Genomic DNA, 22,413 nt, shown 5'->3' with positions numbered 1-22,413 from the left:
TCCCTAGCAGGCCATGGACACACTTGTCCATGGATTTTATCACTGACCTACTGGTTTCTGCAGGCAAAACGGTGGTTTTGGTAGTAGATAGGTTCAGTAAAATGGTTCACTTCGTCTAAGACACTTGCTCAGGTGTTCATAAATGAGATTGTGAAGCTTGACGGGGTTCCCTCCGATGTGGTGTGTGATCGGGGGGACCCAGTTTGTTTCCATGTTTTGGAAGCCATTCTGTTCTCGACTGAGAGTGCAGCTGTCTTTTTCCTCGGCCTTCCACCCTCAGTCGAATGGTCAGACTGAGCAGGTCAATCAGAACTTGGAGACATACTTCAGGTGTTTCGTCTCCAAAAATTCCGGAAGATTGGGCATCCTACTTACCGCTGGCAGAATTTGCCATCAATAATCGTCGTCAAGAATCCACTGGCAGGTCACTGTTTTTCGGTGCATACGGTTATTATCCACAGTTTGGTACTTTCAGTGGGGGAGGAGCTTCAGGAGTTCCTGAAGAGGAACGGTTTGCTTAGTTGCTCCCCTCGGTGTGGCAGGGTGTTCTGTGTAATTTGAAGACCATGGGTGACAGGTATAAACGTATGACTGACAGAAAACGCTTGCCAGGTCCAGATCTGAATGTGAATGACTTTGTGTGGTTGTCTACCAAGAATATAAGATTGAAAGTTCCTTCTTGGAAGCTGGGACCTAGATTTACTGGTCCCTACAAAATTACCGCCGTCATTAACCCAGCAGCGTTTTGTCTTGAACTTCCTCAGGCCCTTAAGGTTCACAATGTGTTCCACAGGTCCTTACTCAAAAGGTATGTAGAACCTCTTGAGCCCTCACCTCTACCACCGCCCCCAGTAATGGTTGATGGTAATTTGGAGTTCGAGATTTCGAGGATAGCAGATTCTGGTCTCCAACGTCGTTCTCTGCAATACTTTGTGAACTGGAAAGGCTATGGTCCGGAGGAGAGGACGTGGGTTTCAGCGTCAGAGGTGAACGCTCCCAGATTGGTTTGCTCTTTTCACACCCCTTTTCCTGAAAAACCCGGTCCTGAGTGTCCGGAGGCCACTCGTAGAGAAGGGTGGGTACTGTCACGGGTGTGTCAGAGGTGACAGACAGTCACCCTGCAATGGTTTGCAGGAGATCTCCACGTTTGGCAATGCAGACAGCTGCCTAGATAGGAGGCTGTGTTTAGGACCTGGCGACTACCTCCCTTTAATCTGGGTGCATATATACCTGGTGTGTCTAGGTGGGCATCGCCGGTTATACTCATTCCTACTTGGAACTTGGCTGAAGCAGCATCACGTCCTCTCTGGAATCTTGAGGCCGTGTGCCCTGTTGGAGTTCTTATAAAGCTGAGTTGTTGTTCTCCTGTGTTGTCTTCCCCTTTTGTCTTTAGATTGCTAGCGGAGGTTGACTAGTGCTCATCTCCTTCCTCACCCAGCAATAGACTTACGCGAGGGACAGTAGGGCGAGGCACGTGATCGGCGACAGCTGCAGAGGCTGTATAGGGACGTTAGGGGAGACAGGGTGACGCTAGTCCAGATTAGGAGGTCACCTCTTCCCCCTTTCCCTAGTGTCTGGGCTCCCTTTCCCTTTCCCCTCTGTGTTGCACTCACACCTGCTGTGACTCTCTGTGTTGCACTCACACCTGGTGTGACAATTACATGATTTTGTGTTTATACAATTGAAGAATGATATATAAGTGCTGTTTATAATATTAGGTCCACATAGCCAAGGAACCCATCATAGCAAGGGAAAAAATTCAAAATTATCCAGATGATAAGACTAATTCTGGGGGCACCTAAATCTGTATGTTCTACAAAAAGCATCCGAAAGACAATATTTCATTTAAATCCTTTGGGGTCATCGAGTCCATCCTAATGGTCCTTTCACATTCCCTCTGTATTATTAGTTTATTCAAAACACTTTTCCTCACTTTTGGTTTGATTGCTTCTATAACAAAAGGAGATCTCATTAATTTTGCCCTTATGAACAGAATTCATACGTCGTGAAATGGGGATATCCCGTCTGTTTTATGTCCCCCAGATGTTCCCCTACTCGGCGTCTGAATTCTCTAGTTATTTTCTCTATATAGTCTAACGGACATGTGCAAGTTGCCTTATACACTACTGCTGATGTTTTACAGTTACAAAAGTCTCTAATATAGAAGGTCCTTCCAGGTGAGGAACTGGTAAAGGTTTGGCATGGATTTGTCCAGTTGCAGATGCAACAGTTGCCACACCTGAAGAAACCCCACGTTCTTCTATCTAACCACTTGCCCTTTGGAGGTATTTTCTCATGAAGACTGTGTACTAGTCTATCTTTTATTGATTTTCCCTTCATATCGGTGTCACTTGGGGACGATAGTATCACTCCCTGCAGGTCAGGATCATCCAACAGGACTCCCAAGTACCTTTTGAGAGTAGAATAGAATATATTCTGCTCGCCTGGTTAACATATGTGCCAATAATTCTTGCAAAATCCTCACTGTCTCTTATACTGGTATCTTGGATACCCTCTCTACAAAAGTCTCTCCCTTGCGATCAGCGTCCTGATGGTCATCATGGCAACTCGAGGTCCTCATGACTACCTTAGGGTCTGCCAGCTGGGTAGCGTGTTTAGATCATGCCAGCAGCATGGTCTAAGAGGCTTCTGTCATTGTAACACTGACCGATATAATGCATCATACCAGTGATCAGAGTAATAAAAGTTAAAGTCCCATAGAAGGACTAAGTAAAAAAAAAAAAAAAAAAAGTAAATACAAAATTGTAAAAAAATAATAATCACAAAATAAAGAACAAAAAAATGATAAAATTATACCAATGAATACGTATATTTATGTAAAAAAAGATACACATTTTGTATCACCATGCAACCTATAAAACTATCACACTATTTAACCCCTTAATTGAACACCGTAAAAAAAAAAAAGTCGCAAAAAAACTATGCTCTTTCATCATACAAAGTAGAATAAAATGCGATCAAAAAGTCGAATGTAAATAAAAATGGTACTGCTGAAAATGTCATCTTGTACCACAAAAAACAAGCTGCAATACAGCTCCATCAGCGGAGAAATAAGGAAGTTATAGCTCTCAGAATAAAGTGATGCAAAGACAATTATTTTTTCTATGGAATAGTTGTTATTGTGTAAAAACGCCAAAGCATGAAAAAAATTATATAAATGTGGTATCGCTGTAATGGTACTGACTCAAAGAATAAAGCGGCCTCATCACTTTTACTACACGGAGAATGGCATAAAAAAACTCCATAAAAACAATTCCTGAATTGCTGTTTTTTGCTCATTCTGCATCCCAAAAATTGGAATGGAAAGCGATCAAAAAAATGTTATGTGTCCGAAAATGGTACCAATAAAAGCGTCAACACATCTGGCAAAAAAACAAGCCCTCACATGACTTTGTCGTCAGAAATATAAAACAATTATAACTCTCAAAATATGGGGAAAAATAACGTTTTTTAGTGTGTGATAGAAGGCAAACATAAAAAAAAACAATATAAATGTGGTATTGCTGTAAGTTATCTAATCACTTATACTGCAAGAAAAACAGCATAAAAAATAAATAAAACTAAATCTTGACTTGCTGTGGATTTGTTCATTTAGCCTTCCAAACATCGCAGTAAGGCTCGGTGCACATTTATCCTGCGCTCTACCCTGAGTGCTTACACCAGAGTTTCCATGTAAATCTCTGAAATATGTGAATCAGACAGAACCCCCGGTGGAAAATTTCATATAATAAGGCAAATGGAGGCACTGTGGATGGCGTCTTGTCTATGATTCGGCGGTATCCATCTTTTTAAGCATGCATAAAAGTGCGGTTGGCCAGTTTTGTGCACCTCTGAAAAGAAGGGCACCACTGAACAGAGGTCAGACGGAGTCTAGAGTAACTCTGCTGCCTCAATATAGTGAATGGATCCCTCAGAGGTTTCATCTGAATAACGTCATTCAGAGTCATAGATGGAAACCCCGATTTAAAGGGAATCTCTCACCCCCTGGGACTTATCTTACCTCTAATATGGGCTTAGAGGTGATAGAAATGTAAATCTATACCTACCAGTATGCCTCATATTAGAGGTCTTGTTGCTGTGAAATGTCTTTTTATTCCTATAAGTTCCTGATGTGTTCCAGTCCGGGGACTAGAAGAAATCCCCGCCTCCTGTGTGAATTACAATGCTTCCCCCCTCCCCTGCATGTCACTGTGCCTGGATTTGGTTGCTGCAACTGCACATCACAGGACACTGTGACATGCAGGGGAGGGGAGAAACATGGTAATTCACACAGGAGATGGGGATTTCTTCCAGGCCCCGGCTCCACAGCATCAGAAACATGACTGAATAAAAAGCCATTTTACAGCAACCAGACCTCTAATATGAGTCATATAAGTAGGTATAGATTCACATTTATATCATCTGTATGCCCATATTAGAGGACAGATAAGTGTCAGGGGGATGACAGATTCCCTTTAAGGGCTGATCGTTGAGAACAGGATAAATGTGATCCCAAACATTATGTAAAATGTTCCTAACAAAAGCTTCAAATCAATCCTCAAAAAAAAGCAAGTCCCCATTCAGGTCCATCATTTGTTAATGGAAATATAAGAGCTTCCACTCTGGAAAAGTGCTATGGCACCTCGCCCCCCAAAAGAAATCCAGCAAACTCTGTGCTCCCAAATCCAAATGTCCACTCTTTTCTGAGCACCAAGGTGTGCCTAAACCAGGTTTAGCAGCCACATATACCTGTCTCTAGAAACACAAGCTGGGCATAATGTACTGGGCACTAATTGTACGGGCACTACAATGGCAGGTTTGCAATTTTCACTTAGCAACATCCAACACTGCTTGTTTCTGAAAAAAAAAATGGGAGTCAAATTGCCATTACACCTGTAGATAAATTCCCAGAGGGGTGTAATTTCTAAAATGGGGAATATTCTGCACTTCCGGCACTTAGGGATTCTGTGTATGGAGTCCTCAAAAATATTCTACGAACATTTTTTCCCAAGAGTCAAATAGCACTCCTTCCCTCCCGACTCTCGCGATGTGGCTAAGTAGTAATGTACAGCGACATATTGGGGTATTTCCACATTCAGCAGAAATTGTGGGACAAATTTTGTTGCTATTTCTACTAATTTCACCTTATGAAAATGTAAAATCTGGGGCTAAAACAATTTTTTTGTGGAAAAAAAATGTTAATTATTTTCTTCACTGCCCAATGTTATAATATTCTGTGACAAAGCCGTGGTGTCAATATTATCACTACACCCTTAGATGAATTTCTGTGAGACACATGAATTTTCAATATGTTCATTGCATCCCTACATGAATCAATTGGGGGTGTAGTTTGAATAAATGGGGTCACTTATGAAGGGGTTCTGCTGTTTCGGCACCTCAGGGGCTCTGCCAATGTGACATGGAACTCTCAAACCATTCCAGCAAAATCTGCACTACAAAATGGCGCTCCTTCAAATCTGAGCAATACACTGTGCCTCAAAAGTAAGGCTGCGTGGCCACTATGCGTTTTTCAAGCGTTTTTGCAGCGGAATTTCAGCAGCGAAAATGCTTAAAAAACGCTTGGCAATGCGTGCCCCATGGTCCCCAATGATAATCCGTATGTGCTGTACACATGCTGCGGAAATTTCCGCTGCGGATTATCATTGCAGAAAAATACGCAGCATGTCCATTATTTTTGCGGACACGCAGCGTAATTTCCGCCAATGACTTGCATTGAATCGCTTAATATCCGCATGACTACATGTGCACATGCGGATATTAAGAGATTCAATATGCGGATGGTACCCGGGTCTGGAGAAGAGGAGACTCTCCTCCAGACCCGAGTACCATAGTACCTGTTAAAAAAAGAATTTAAAATAAAAAATCTACATTATACTTACCTTCTGATGGCCCCCGGTCTCCTGTACGATGAGTTTGGTCTCTTGTACAGCTCGCGATGGTCAGTGGTCGCGTGACCTGTCACATGACTAAATGACGTCATGGAAGATCCTTTTAGACCATTGCAAGCCGTACAAGAGACCGGATGCATCGTACAGGAGACCGTGGGCCATCGGAAGGTGAGTATAATGTTTATTTTTTACCATTTTTATTCTTTTTTTTAACTATTAACTTGGTCACACTATATAAATCCATGCCGGTTGCATGGATTTATATAGTGTGACCAAGCTGTCAAGCACTTTTCCAAATGATGCTAAAATCGCTTGGAAAAGCGCTTGATAACCCGCATGCAGAAATGCATGCAAAAACGCTTGACAAACGCTTCTACCTGGCAGGAAAAACGCATGTAAAATCCGCATGCGTTTTTCCTGCCAGGGAGATGCGGAAAAAATCTGCAGCATTTCTGCATCGTGGGCACTTAGCCTAATTTTCGACCACATGTGGTTATTGGTGTACTTAGGAGAATTTGAGTAACAAATTGTACCGTTCATTTTTTCCTATTATCCCTTCTGAAAATTAAAAACTTGAGGTCAAAGCAACATTTTAGTGGAAACAATGGTAATTTTCCAGCTATTCAGCCCAATGTTATACAATTCTGTGAATTGTTTGAGGGTTAAAAATTCAAAAAGCTATCCTTCCCTTCCGAGCCCTGCCGTGTGCACAAACAGTAGTTTTCTACCACATATAGGGCATCGGTGTACTCAAGAGAAATTATTTAACAAATCGTCCGGTCCATTTTCTCCTGTTAATCCTTGTTTAAAGGAAAAAATTGGGGCTAAAACTATATTTTTGCAGGGAAAATTTATTTATTCATTTTCACGGGTCAACAATATAAAATTCTGTGAAGCACCTATGGGTTCAATGTGCTCACCACACCTCTAGATAAGTTCCTTGAGGGGTGTAGTTTCCAAAAGGGGAGTCACTTGTGGGGGCTTTCCACTGTTTAGGCACATCAGGGGCTGTGCAAAAGTGGTACGGCATTTGCTATCTATTCCAGCCAATTTTGCAGTCCAGAATTTAACTTGTACTCCTTTACTTCCAAACTCTGCCGTGTGTCCAAACAGTAGTTTTTTTTTAACCACATATGGGGTATCGACGTACTCAGGAGAAATTGCACAACAAATTGTACAATCCATTTTCTCCTGCTACCCTTGTGAAAATGAAAAATTTGGGATAATACAACATTTTTACGGGAAAAATTATTTTTTTCATTTTCAGGGCTCAACATTATAAAATTGTGTGAAGCACCTTTAGGTTCAAGGTGCTCACCACACCTCTAAATAAGTTCCTTCAGGGGTGTACGGTCCAAAATGGAGTCACTTGTGGGGGCTTTCCACTGTTTAGGCACATCAGGGGCTGTGCAAAAGTGGTACGGCATTTGCTATCTATTCCAGCCAATTTTGCAGTCCAGAATTTAACTTGTACTCCTTTACTTCCAAACTCTGCCGTGTGTCCAAACAGTAGTATTTTTTTAACCACATATGGGGTATCGACGTACTCAGGAGAAATTGCACAACAAATTGTACAATCCATTTTCTCCTGCTACCCTTGTGAAAATGAAAAATTTGGGATAATACAACATTTTTACGGGAAAAATTATTTTTTTCATTTTCAGGGCTCAACATTATAAAATTGTGTGAAGCACCTTTAGGTTCAAGGTGCTCACCACACCTCTAAATAAGTTCCTTCAGGGGTGTACGGTCCAAAATGGAGTCACTTGTGGGGGCTTTCCACTGTTTAGGCACATCAGGGGCTGTGCAAAAGTGGTACGGCATTTGCTATCTATTCCAGCCAATTTTGCAGTCCAGAATTTAACTTGTACTCCTTTACTTCCAAACTCTGCCGTGTGTCCAAACAGTAGTTTTTTTTTAACCACATATGGGGTATCGACGTACTCAGGAGAAATTGCACAACAAATTGTACAATCCATTTTCTCCTGCTACCCTTGTGAAAATGAAAAATTTGGGATAATACAACATTTTTACGGGAAAAATTATTTTTTTCATTTTCAGGGCTCAACATTATAAAATTGTGTGAAGCACCTTTAGGTTCAAGGTGCTCACCACACCTCTAAATAAGTTCCTTCAGGGGTGTACGGTCCAAAATGGAGTCACTTGTGGGGGCTTTCCACTGTTTAGGCACATCAGGGGCTGTGCAAAAGTGGTACGGCATTTGCTATCTATTCCAGCCAATTTTGCAGTCCAGAATTTAACTTGTACTCCTTTACTTCCAAACTCTGCCGTGTGTCCAAACAGTAGTTTTTTTTTAACCACATATGGGGTATCGACGTACTCAGGAGAAATTGCACAACAAATTGTACAATCCATTTTCTCCTGCTACCCTTGTGAAAATGAAAAATTTGGGATAATACAACATTTTTACGGGAAAAATTATTTTTTTCATTTTCAGGGCTCAACATTATAAAATTGTGTGAAGCACCTTTAGGTTCAAGGTGCTCACCACACCTCTAAATAAGTTCCTTCAGGGGTGTACGGTCCAAAATGGAGTCACTTGTGGGGGCTTCCCACTGTTTAGACACATCAGGGGCTCTTCAAATATGATATGCTGTCCGCTATCTATTCAAGCCAATAATGCGTTCAAAAAGTCAACTGGTGCTCCTTCCCTTCAGAGCCCTGCCGTGCACCCAAACAGTAATTTTCCACCACATATAGGGTACAGGTGTACTCAGGAAAAATTACTCAACAAATTGCTGATTAACTTTTAACCCTTCTAACTTCCTAAGAAAAAAAATTATGTTTCAAAAATGATGCTGATGTAAAGTAGACATGTGGTAAATGTTATTTATTAACTATTTTGTGTGGTACAACTAGTTAATTTAAGGGCATAAAAATTCAAAGTTTGAAAATTGTGAAATGCTCACTTTTTTTTGTCATATTTTTAATATTTTCATAAATAAACGCAAATCATATCAACCTAAACTTACCACTAACGTGAAGTACAATGTGTCATGAAAAAAACTGTCTTGGAACCACTGGGATAAGTTGAAGCGTTCCAGAGTTATTACCTGATAAAGTAACGCTGGTCAGAATTGCAAAAATTGGCCTGGTCAAGAAGGTGAAAACAGACTTGGGGGTGAAGGGGGTAATGGCATAACAATTCAAAGTTTGAAAGTTTTAATTTATCAGTTTTTGACAAATATACGATATTTTCACAAAGAAAAGCAAATCACATCGACCTACATTTACCACTAACAAACTACAATGTATCATGAAAAAAACTGTTCCAGAATCACTGTGTGTGATGTAATTACCACATAAATTGACACGTTAAATTTGAAAAACTTGGTCTGATGAGTAAGGTGAAAGCTGGCTTTTAGTGGGAGGGGGTTAAATAATGTACTGCACTTCCTATGTAGTACAGGGTATTATCCCTGCCTGTTAATATTAGATTTCATCTGTTTCAGGATATTGTTAAATCTCCAGGAATACTAACAACTGTTCGCACTCCCATCATTTGAGAGGTTGTTATGCTGACGAGATTCCCTCTTTCAAACACATTAAAGAGGACTTTTCGCCTGTTTAAGCATGTTCAATTGGTCACATCATGGAATAGTGGCTGCATATCTGATTAAAAGATAGTTTTTTTTAACTTCTCCTCTCCATTGCATATTTATTAGCTTGTAAAGTTTAGGTTATAGTTTATGCTAAGTCCAAGGAAAGCTTTACTAGAGATTTTTCACTGGGGGCATGTACTTTTTTCCCTGCATGAGGATGACCAATCATATGCAGGTACCAACATACAGTGGTAAAAAGAACACACCCAAAAGCTGGGAATAGAGCAGTACTGTGCAGAGAGGATTGGGGACATATATACTGCATACTAGAATGCTGTAACAGAGGGTTTACAGGTGCTGGATGTACTTTATATGGGGAAAACCTGGTGACAGGTTCCCTTTAAAGGAAATCTATCATCCCACCTGAGAGCAGCATGATGTAGGGACAGATACTCTGATTCCAGCAATATATCACTCACTTACTTGTCTGCTTGCTGCAGTTTTGATAAAATTATCTGCTGTAGGTCTACCAATTCTTTAAGTTCTGAGCCCTGTATAACTCTGCCCACACCACTGTTTGGCAGCTTTCTACATTGTACATAGGCAGAAAACTGACCATTAATAATGTGGGTGAGGTAATACAGAGCACAAGAATATGGAGGACTAAGCGTCAGCAGGATTACTAGTTCTCTAGTGATAATCTGCTGATAAAACCGTGCATATTTAAAAAGTATAATAAGCAGCACAGTAAGTCACACAGAGCTGGAATCAGGGTTTGTCTCTACACTGTGTTGCTCTCTCCTGTCTCCTTTATAAGTGTCTCTATAGAGAGCCATTATGTGAAATATCTCAAGGAATACATATTTACCTTAACCAGTAAAAAAGTTCAAAATTACACTTGAATAACTTTCTAAACAAATTACATTGCTTACCCTGCACTACTCTCAAGTTACAAACAAAGCTTCCGTCACAATGATTATGATGCTTATTATTAGATAAAGTCAATACATTTGTACCAAAATCAATTTGGTGAGGTGGAAAGTAAATAATATTAAGTAAATCTCTTATATACCTACTGAGACTTGTGTAATTACTTTTATTATTCTTGTCAGAATCCTTAGAATAAGTAATCAATTTTAAATCGATGGGGGGGGTCTGATTATGATCTGCTATGGTCTGTTTGAAGAAGTTTCAGCTATTATGTGAGCACCACAGCGTCCTCAATGTTTACAGCATTACATATGGGGCTAAGAACTAACATGCAGGTAGTTAGCAATTACCTGCATGTTCTGCCCTGCGCCGATCTCAGCTGGGTCAGAGCAGTCACAGACCGCTGCTGCTGGCTATACCCCTGCGTCTGCTGACGTCACGCTGACAGATCAGCGTCTTTTCTTAAGCTCTATTGACAGGGCGTCTCTGCCATTGTCATACTGGTTGACAGCAGTGTCCCCGCTACCTGTGAGGAGCCGGCTGCCAATCAACGTGATGTCTGTAGTGATGATCTGTCGACACAGCAGGCCGAAAGGAAGGAAGAGTTAGCAACTACCTGCCTATAAGTTCCTAGCCACATGCATAAAAATAGTAAAAGTCGTGGATAATCCCTTTAAACGTTTCTGAATCTAGATACTGATAGGGATGTTTCAAAAGGAATGAAAAAAAAAACCAAAAGCATCATTCTGATTCAATCCATTCAGTCGTGTTCTACCCTTGGATACTCTTTAGGCCAGTTCTCGCAATGCTTGCAGTGTAAACCTCCATTACAAATATATAAAATACCTAGACATGGAAGTATTTTTTTAAAATGATGCCAATTGAAAACTTGCTGTTTCAATGCTAGATCTAACTGGGTAAATTGATATTTATTTTGTAGGCTAGTCCACGCACTTGTCTATAGTTTGTTATCTGTCTGCAAAAGCTTTAAGCATAGCTTCTATACAATCCTAGAAATTGTTACATCTATTCCGAACAATCGTAGTAGTGCTGAATCCAAATGGGTTTTACGTATAGAATGCTGTTTTATCCTAGCACGATCATTGGCAGAGGAAACAATTTAATTCATTATTTTCTTATGGTTTGAAACTGGCGGGATCTCAGTGAAAAAAACGCCTGGAGCCGCCACAAGTCATAGGCCAGTTTCAGTCATAATATGGCCAATCTTGAAGTTTCCATAGTACACTCTTAGAGTGACCAGCAGACGTTTGGTTCAGTAGACCCATGGAAGGTCTGGATTTATGAGCCGTAATACAAATGCTTAAATGCAGCATATAACGTGCGAGGACTTCATAGTGTGGAATCTTTTACAGCAGATAGTCCATTTCATTAAAATTAGGAAAGAGGAAATAAACTTGACATTTATTTAGCAAATTCATGATATTTCCAATGCACAGAATATCTACTTTTCCATAGCAATGTCCCTCTAAGTTCAATCATGGTTTTTATGACCCTTTTTTCAATAACAGATGGCATCATTAACCGCTGGGTCCTTAAACAGTTGCAATAGCTTCCATCATTCAGTTCACTTGTGCTTGTAAAATAATCCCTAATGAGCCGACGGTGCAGAACTACGGACATTTCTTCATTCATTGGAGGTTATTAAGAAGGCTGATTCAATCAAGCTACCATAAAATAAGCAGAAAGACATCTTTGTGTTCAAATAATGGACTAGGAGACATTAGACGCAATGTGAATATCTCTCTTTACAAAGGGGAAAAGGGAAAATAGACCACCACATACTATACAATAAAAGCACCACAACACATTTACAAAATAGTTCTTCCGTGTCGTCCACATACAAAATACAATATACTCCCGACTACAATCTGTATAGTTTCATACCTCAGTAAAATAAAACTATAAAAATCTTCTAAATTAACGACAATGCCGCAAATATAGTGCATCAAAAGAATGTAATGCCAACTATCAGTGCCAAAAGAAAAAATTTTTTTTGGAAAGATCACGTGGAATCCATGGTTTCCCGAATGAGCATTTGTCAAACTGCGGTGCAGACTTGCAAAAAGGGGCTAAATGTTGTATTTTAGTAAAGAGAAGAGTTGGGCGGTTGCTGGATTCAAAGGCTTAGTTGGCATCTAGTTTTGCCATTTCCTGCACGTAGATGCCTATGCTTTCACTGTCAAAAAGCACAAAATACACAGTTTTGATTGAAGATGACATTGTAGACACAAAGTAGTTGGAAATGGCTTTCAGGATAAGCTGAGCAGCGGTCTGCTTCGGGAATCCATTTCTGCAAAAGCAAAGGGTAACATTACACTGGGAAGAAGTTACATTGGATCATCACAATAAAATATAAGTACATTATTGTAAAAATACTATGACTAACACTTAAAAGAACTAACACTACTGCATTTAATAATAAAAAATATATCAGAAAATAAAACTGTGCAGGTGGGATTACAGGAAAGATGAACAGCAGTAAGCACAGGAAAAAAATATTTGTGGTTGCTCGGTCTACAGCTGAAGTCATAATAGAGGACTAGCATACATACAGCAATCACCCATAACCTTACAGAGATTGTCTTTGCACTTCACAATGCTGATAAAATAAGCCATACTCATGCAAAGGATGACGTCACAACCACCAACGCTACGGCTTTTGGTTGTGGGATGTCAATGCTTTCGGTCTGGAGAAGATTGGAGTGGCAGCGCTTGTGCAAACTCACGGGGTGAGGATAGCCTCTTTTTTGTATATCAGCATTACCCCCTACTGTAATGTACTGTAAATCCACTTAATATTGTGAATGTTCCCTTCTGTTGCTAAAACATGTACTCCAGGACCCCAAATTTTCCAGCAGAAGACTGCCTATGCCTTCTTCTCATAGTGCATCCTTGTGTTGTCTGTTCTTCGGCTAAGCGACGTACACTCACCTGTCCATCCACAAAATGTTAAATTAAATGTGATTTTTTATACCAGTCCACCAATCAGTCTGCTGTTACAAAGCCCTATAAAGGGAATACATTGACACCAATCTACCATAGCCAGGAATAACTCTTTGGTCTGAGCTCTACTGTGAGCTCAGACCAAATGAGCTAGCCTTGGTTTCTCACATGCATCAAAGAACTTTTGGCACTAATGACTGTCACTGGATCATCAGCTCGTCTTCATTGGAACACTTTGGTTGGTACTAACGACAATAAAATAATATAAAAATAGCATGTGGTTGCATAAGTGTGAACGCCCTCTTATAATTGGGGATATGGTTGTATTCAGAAATAGACCATTACATTTAATCTTATGGTAAATAGTAGTAAGTACACTGCCGCCATTATTTAAAGGGAATATGTCACCATGTTTTTGCTATCCCATCTGAGAGTAGCGTAATGTATGGGCAGAGACCCTGATTCCAGCAATGTGGCACTTACTTGACTTTTGCAGCAGTTACCTGAAAGCTGCGCTCTGTATAACCCCTCTTACACCAATGATTGGCAGCTTTTTGCCCATGTACAGTGTACACAGAAACTTGTCAATCAGTAATGTGGACAGGGTTATACAGAGGTCATGAATATTGTTGACTATCTGGTGGCAGGTTTACTAGTCCTCTAATTATAATCCCTTGGTAATAAAACAGTGATTTTATCAAAACTACACTAAGCAGCCCAGTAAGTGACACATTGCTGGAATCAGTGTCTCTGTCCATACATCATGCTACAATAAGATTAGGTGGCAGGAACCTGGTGACAGATTCTCTTCAAAGTGATTCTCATTAACCCCATATAAAGTTTAGCTATTCTAGCAGGATTTTCCTCATATTTTCTTAATTTAATTTTACATCAAAAGTCATGGTCCATTAGCAGCTTACAACACAGCAAAGGGATCTCATTGTTGAAAGTTATGAGTCAGGAGAAGGGTACAAAACATTTCCAAGGTATAAGATATAACATGGAACACTGAAGATGGTAATAAAAAAGCACTGAGTGCATGCTGCATGTGACAACAATCACCTGTATTCTTCACATGTCTGATCTGTGGTGTAGGGTGGAAAGATGGAAGCATCTTCTTACAAACAAAAACATCTAAGCCCAGACATGTTTTACCAAAACCTACATCAAGTCAGCCAAGAGAATGTGGGAAATGTTATGGTCTGACGATGAGACCACGATTTAACCTTTTGGCCATAAATCCATACTGTATGTTTGATGCAAAGCCAACACTGCGCATTACCCAAAGAACAACATTCCCACCGTAGGGCTGTTTTTTGGCAGTGGGAAATGGAGGTTTAATCAATTTTGTATCAAAACCTCAGGCCTCTAATAAAAATCTGAAGAGGAATGTCTCCTTTCGGCAGGGCAATAACACTAAGCATACCTCCAAATCAACAAAAGAATGGCTTCTCCAGATCGCATATTAATATTGGTGTATAGACTTTATATCCACTGTAATTTGTGCTCTTTATCTGACTGTGGATTTACTATGATTGTATTGGTAATGGTTGAAAGGCGTCTCTCAGAAGCTTACTGTTCCCATGGCTTTCTGCGTGATGAGGGGTTATGCGCTCCTGTCTGACACAGATTATGTCGAACAAGCAAAGTGCATTCTATGATGATGCAAGCAGAGGCAGCATCAGAGAAGCACAGTTTCATTAAAGCTGGTCGGATTGGGAGCTAATACTGCGATTCAGTGATCTGGCTAAATTCAGAGCAGCACTTACAAGCTCAATAGAGAAGAGCTTGTAAGCATGACAGATGTTCAGCCACAGCTGAAAACCAGCAGCGGTGGCAGTTACCCAGGCAAAAAGCAGTGAAAGAATTGACAAGCTACAGTCAAAAAACACACTGTAGTTCAAAAAATGTATGGGAAAAAATGTAGCATGTAAAGGAAATGTTACAAATCTCATTTCTTTTGCTGCTACTGTAAACCATTTATCAATATTTGTCCCAATGTAATACATAGCACTTCAAAAAATACATATAAACCAGTGAGATCTGTGATATTGTAGATCCTAGAAAAAAGAAGAGATCTATATGATAAAATCTTCAAAGTTTATAAATATATGAAGAAATTTAAGGATGACTGTCACTGTGGGTCTAATTAAAGGAGTTGTCCGGTCAAAAACGATAACTCTGCAGTCACTCTATGTGACTGCAGACTTATGAATCCCCCCCAGCACACAAACTGTATGCTGTGGGGATTCGCCAGTTTCAGACCCGGGACCAGAGGGTATATATGAATTATACATACCCCGGGCCACGTCTAGTTACGTGGCCATCTAGTGGGCGTAGCCGACTAGAGGGCGCATCTGGCTCCATACAAGTGTATGGCGAGCAAGGCCACACCCACTGGCCGGGAGTATGTATAACTCCGGTGAATCCCCACAGTGCACAGTGCATGCGCTGGGGGGATTCATAAGTCTGCAGTCGCAGAGAGTGACTGCAGACTTATCGGTTTTGACCAGACAACGCCTTTAAGTATAGAATGTATGATGTGTCCCACTGTCCCGACGCACGTTTCGCCTTGCTTGCTTCTTCCCGGGGGCTTCTTCCTCTTCCTATACTTAATCAGACCTAAAGTGACAGTCATCCTTTTATGTTCAGGTAAAATTCCTAATATATTTATACATTTTATAGGGTAACTAGTTAACTTGCGGTGGATATAATATAGTTTGTGAACCAGGGAAAATCTTTATTATATAGGTAGGAAAGATGCTATGCACTGGCAAGGTACTATGATATATACCTGTGGAGATTTACTTGTACTTTGGTCTTACAAGCAATGTTAATATATGCAGGTGTGTGATGTCCCTTAGAGGTACTCCTTGTTTTATGTGAATTTATTTTAAATTTTTATAAATTTTTTCAATAAACTTTGAAACTTTTATCATATCATAGATCTCTTCTTTTTTCTGGGATATACAACATCACAGATCTAACTAGTTTACTGTAAACCATTGCACTTTTTCCACATAAAATATCGCAGTGTGAACATACCCACACAGTCAGCTAGAGTTAGAGGTTAGGAGGAATATCTTGACAGACTCAGGAATCATCTTTCCATGCTCAGGATTGTTAGGATGAGGTATAGGCTCGGAGGAGAGCCTTGCTCTGCTGGGATTTGGCAGTGCAAAAATGGAACAAAATCTGTGAGGCTGGCTGAGAAGATGGAAACATCTCTGCCACATGATGTTGTAATGGTTGATTCACTACTAAAATTCAAGAAGGGCCTGGATGCTTTTCATGAAAAATATAATGTTATGGGCACTAGATTCTGTAATGGGACATTTATCCAGAGAACTAGTCTGATTGCCATATGTGGAGTCGGGAAGGAATTTGTCCCCTAATATGGAGTTATTAGGGTCTGCCCCATAGGGTTTTTGCCTTCCTCTGGATCAAAATGTTAGGCTATCGGTTGAACTCAATGGACTTAAGTCTACCTTCAACCTTAAAAAAACCTGATAAAACTGGGAAGCTGGGGGAGAGGAAGCTGCAGCTTTTAACCCCTTAATGACCAGGACAGAAAGTAAAAAAGTATATATATATATTTTCTTTACTGTTCTCAAATAAACCTGTTGAATGAATTCTCCAGGTTATTATGGTTGTGTAGATATCGAATATGTCCAGTTTTGTAGATTTGTAATAAATGAAACTTATTTGAATAAAAATTGGATTTTTATTTATACATACGGTGTCTACACTTATTATGCGAGTGAGTATTTTGAGCACATCATCATTTATATGCAGATTTTCCAACTCCAAGAGCATGTAAACTTGAATGCTTATTGGATGGGTGAGGCCTAAGGATATAACACCCTTTATTAAGGTGTGCATAATTTTTAGGCAAATTGTTTTCTTCAGGCAAAATGGGCCAAAAAAAGGAGATTTAACGGATTCTGAAAAGTCAAAAATTGCTAAAAGTCTTACAGAGGGATGAAGCGCTCTTTGAAATTTTCTAAGATACTGGGGCATGATCTCAAAACCATTAAAAGTTTTGTTATCAATAGTCAACAAGGTCATAAAAAATAAGAAAACAAGACACACATTAAGTGCCAAATATTTGCGAAGAATCAAACGTCAAGCCACCAGTTAATCTATTATCCTCCAGTGCTGTCATATTCCAGAACTGCAATCTTCCTGGAGTTCCCAGAAGTACAAGGTGTTCAGTGCTCACAGAGATGGCCGAGGTGAGGAGGGGTGAAACTAACTGAACAATACACAGAAGTCGAAGTGTCAAGACTGAGCCAAGAAATATCTAAAGACAGATTTTTGAAAGGTTTATGGATTGATGAGATGAGAGTGACTCTTTACGAAGCAAATAGATGGGCCTGTGGCTGGATCAGTAATGGGCACAAACCTCCACTTTGACTCAGACACCAGCAAGGTGGAGGTGGGGTACCGCTGTGGGCTGGTATTATTAAATATGAGGTAGTTGGACCTATTTGGATTAAAGATGGACTCAAAATTAACTTCCAATGATTCTGAAAGTATTTAAAAGACACTTTCTTCAAGCAGTGGTACACGAAAAAAAATCTGCATCTTTCAAGAAAACCATGAGTTTTATGCAAGACAATGCTCCATTGCTTGCATCAATGTCTCCACTGTTTGGCTGCCAGTAAAGGCCTGAAAGATGAAAGACTCATCTGACCTAAACCCTACTGAGAAGTTGTGGGCTGTTCTTAAACAGGCGATTTATGATGAAGGAAAACTGTCACCTCTTTAAACAGTGACTTGGAGGCTCCATAAATGGGATTATGACCCCATAAGTGGGGTGGCTATTGGTCACTAAGATTTTTTTTAACTGTCAGAAATGTATTTTTGTACATTTTGAGTTGTTTATTTTCATCTGATAAAGTGAGAATAATAACGAATTAAGATGGTAAAATTTACGCTCTTAATTTAGTTGCCCAATAATTCTGCACAGTAATAGCTGCCCAATAATTGTGCACACACAGATATTCTCCTAAGAAAGACAAAACCTCAATTTTATTTGCTAGAATACACAGGTTTCATGTTTATTAACCTTTTGGATACATCGACAGCGCTGTAGTTGTTAAATAATAACATTTATCATTAAAAATATAAATTGCCTAATAACTGTGCACACTGTTTTTTCTGCAGTATTTATTTTTTAAATTTATAGATGTTTTAAATGTATACATTTAACTTTATTTGTGTCCTAAGAGATGACCAGCTTCGGGAAACACTTTTTTTTCTTTATTAATAATTTTTATTATTGGGCATCCATAAGATACCCAGTTCCAGGCAGGGCTGTGGAGTCGGAGCCCATTTTGGTGGAATCGGAGTCGGTATAAAATGGACCAACTCCGACTCCTAAAATATAGAATAAATTGTGTACAGTAGTTCAATGCAGTTTGTGGGGAATATTTTTTTCATAAGAATTTGGGAAAGTTATGAAATGTCCTATAAATGTCTGTCCTATTCCTGATCTAAGGGGTCTAGACTTATAGCTGAGATGAATCTGTGCTACAGTAAATTTATCACTTAAACGTGAGCCATGTATGAGGGAGTCGGAGTCGTGGAAATTGAGGAGTCGGAGGTTTGGCTTACCGACTCCACAGCCCTGGTTCCAGGGGAAAAGAGCATAATACAGTGACACAAGTCGAGGTGATCTGGGTCTGCTACCACCCAGGAGTTCCGCTATGCCAGAAGACAATTGGTGATCATGTGATTGCCTGGTTCTACAGAAACATCAACGCTTCCGTTAACTGCATAGCGCAGAAAGAAAATGCAGAAGCGGTGATAAACCACCTCTGTCTTCTCCCCAGGATTTGACAGCTGGGGACCGAACTCGATCCTGTTATATTACAGTAGCAGGAGCTTTAGCGCCATGCCGCTAATTTTCTATAGAGGATGAGTTAAAGCTCAAAACCAAGCACAGAAAATTTTTCATTATGGAGTTATATGTCTGGAAGGGCTTCTATAGCGATTTTACCAGCAATACTGTTGTGACTCTAAGCCAGTATTTTGTAGGTCATATATATTCATGAATTGGGTACTGTATAGCTTAATTATTTAAAGCAGTGACAATCACATGTCCAATACTAAAGAAATAGTGAAAATATGATCTGTTGCTGTGTCTTATAGACTGGAGTGGAGGAACTTTAGGGGATTGTGTGACATGATTAAGTTAACACTGTATAGCATTATATTACCAAAGCATTGCATGGTAATTGGGCACAATATAACATTAAAATTGAAGTAACAAATATCATTCTTATTTGGCCACCCTAGCTAAAATGTTCACCATTACATGTATCCCAAGCTTTATGTACCAGCCCTAATGATATTGAATCTAAATCTTTGGTAAATCCTGCAAAAACAACAGGAAATTCAGGATTTTGTACAATTAAGCACAATCTTCCACTCTCCCTTATGCTACAGCTGTATGGTTATTTAAAGAGTTAAAAGTAGACATAAGTTCATTGAGTTCAAACTGTAACCTAACATGTTGATCCAGAGAAAGGCAAAAACCTCATAATGCAGATGTTAATTTCCCCATATTGGGGGAAAAATTCCTTACAGAGTCTACAAAAGGCAGTAAGACTAGTTCCTTGGATCAATGTCCCATCACAGAATCTAGGACTCAAAACCAGTAATATTATATTTTTCAAGAAAGGCATTTTGGACTTTTTAGTGAAGCAACCATTACAATATCATGTGGCAGAGTTCCACAATCTCTCTGCTGGCACTGAAATAATCACCCTCTAATGATGTAGAAACTTTCTTTCCTCTAGATATAGAGGATGGTCCATATCATATTTACAGTTCATGGTATAAAAAGATCATTAGAAAGATATCTATACTGTCCCTTTATATACTTGTACACTGTAATAAGATTGCCCCAAAGCCTTCATTTGTTCAAACTGAATAACCCTAAGGCTATGTGCCCATGTAGCAGATTTGATGCAGAGCGTTTTTGCCTCTCTCTGGCACAAAAAACGCATGCGTTTTGGCATGCATTTTTTCAAGCACTTTTCCAAGCGATTTTGAGCATCACTTGGAAAAGTGCTTGACAAGTTGATCACACAATAAGGCTGTGTGCCCACGTAGCATTTTTCAAGCGTATATGCTGCGGAATTTCCGCAGCGTAAACGCTTGAAAAACGCATGTATATCCGCACCCCATGGTCCCCAATGGGATTCCGCAAGTTCTATGCACATGCTGCGGATTTTTCCGCAGCGTTTATGCCGCGTTCAAAAATCCGCAGCATGTCATTTAATTTTGCGTTTCCGCAAGCGGAATTGCCTTTGTCCAATGCATAAAAAACGCAAGGCAATTCCGCATGTGGAAAACGCGTGATAAACGCGCGAAAAATGCGCGATAAACGTGTGCGGAATTCCGCATGCGTTTTTCCGGGAGAGGACTTGCATTTATGCAGCAGAAATTTTCTGCTTCATAAATGCAACGTGGGCACATAGCCTATAAATCCATGCAACTGGCATGGATTTATATTGTATGACCAACTTAGATGCTTTAAATGCTGCATCTATAGTAAAAAAAAAAAAAAAGAATTAAAAAGTTAAAAATAAAAAAAACCTGTATACTCACCTCCCCGGTCTGCTCCCGGCGGCGATAATCTCTCCTTGGCGTCCCGCGGTGTACTGGCAGGACCTGCAGTGACGTCATTTAGTCAGCTGATGGTCACGCGACCATCACCTGACCGCTGACATCAGCAGTCGCGTGACCATCAGCTGACTAAATGACGTCACCGCAGGTCCTGCAAGTACACCACGGGACGCCGAGGAGAGAGGACACCGCCGGGAGCAGACCGGAGAGGTGAGTATACAGGTTTTAGATATTTTTAACTTTATTTCTTTTTTTCACTGCGTGGTAGCCGGGATGAAGAGGTGTTGTAGTCTCCTCTTCATCCTGGGTACCACACGCACCGCGATTACACTGCAAATTCGCGGCCATTGAATTTAATTGTAACGCAGCAAATCCACATATACCTGCGGGTTTGCTGCATTTCAATGTTCCTCAATGGCCGCGAATTTGCGGAATAATCGCAATGCGAATTCGGCACGCTAATTAGCGCATCATGTGCACATCCGAATTCACATTGCTTTGCATGGCAGACGGTTTTACAAGCGTTTTCGCGGCCGTAAAAAAGCCGCAAAAACGCTATGTGGGCACATGGTCTAAGTTTGATAACCTGCCTTGGTAATGCAGCCCACCCTTTCCACAACCTAGGTCACTTTTCTCTGTACCCGATCAAGTTCAGCTTTCTCAGCCCAAGCCTTCAGATGACACAAAATATTATCTTTCTCAGTGATTACCTTGCAGAGTTTAGTACCATCTGCAAATACTGAAATTTTAAACTGTATGCTGTCTACAAAGTCATTAATAAATGTTTAAAAGAAGGCCCAATACTGACACCTGTGACACCTCCTGACTCCATAGCACTGGAGGAGGAGCTTCACTACGGAGCATGTACATAAAGCGCATCACAGATTCATCTCAACTAAAAGCCTAGATCCTTTGATCAGGAAAAGAACAGATATTTGTATGACATTTCATAACTTTTCCAAATTCTTATGAAAAAATATTCAGCATATACTACACTGACCTACTGTACCCAATTTATTATATATTTTAGGAGTCAGAGTCGGTCCATTTTATACAGAATCCGACTTAACAGCACTGCCTGTGATACCACACTTTTAATTGTGACCCAATCAGAGTGTGTTCCATTAATAACTAAGTTTTGTTCCCTATTACTGAGTCAGTTATTAACCCAATTACAAATTTTCCACTAGTACCATTGCTCTCCTTTTTTGTACCAACTTTTTATCTGTCACTGTTAGAGATGAGCGGTGTTCGACTAGAACTGTTCGCCAATCTCAAATTCGAGCTGTTTTGGGCGGTGTTCGAGTTGTTCGACGAACCCGAACGATTTGCAAAAAATTCGGCTGTTCGAGGTTATGTTCGATAACTGTTCTTACACCAAAAGCGTGTCCTGCATGGATTGTCTGCCA

At 40.1% G+C, this 22,413-nt stretch overlaps 1 protein-coding gene across 3 annotated transcripts in view; it reads right to left on the bottom strand.

Moving 5' to 3' along the window:
• Positions 1–11,827: 11,827 nt before the first annotated feature.
• Positions 11,828–22,413, bottom strand: part of MACROH2A1 (macroH2A.1 histone) — a 196,444-nt gene continuing 185,858 nt past the window's right edge. The window contains exon 10 of one of the 3 annotated variants that reach the window (XM_073649541.1): positions 11,828–12,713. In XM_073649541.1, the coding sequence (XP_073505642.1) occupies positions 12,673–12,713 (41 nt within the window). In that variant the 3' untranslated portion in view covers positions 11,828–12,672. The remainder of the gene's footprint in view (positions 12,714–22,413) is intronic. The other 2 variants (XM_073649539.1, XM_073649540.1) reach the window with 2 other exon arrangements.

The sequence above is a fragment of the Phyllobates terribilis genome, unplaced genomic scaffold (assembly GCF_046119375.1).
Source record: "Phyllobates terribilis strain yellow unplaced genomic scaffold, ASM4611937v1 Scaffold_10__3_contigs__length_209671492, whole genome shotgun sequence".
In the NCBI taxonomy this organism is placed as follows: Eukaryota; Metazoa; Chordata; class Amphibia; order Anura; family Dendrobatidae; genus Phyllobates; species Phyllobates terribilis.
The sequence above is the reverse complement of the archived record's forward strand: the minus strand, read 5'-3'. Positions and strand labels throughout refer to the sequence as shown.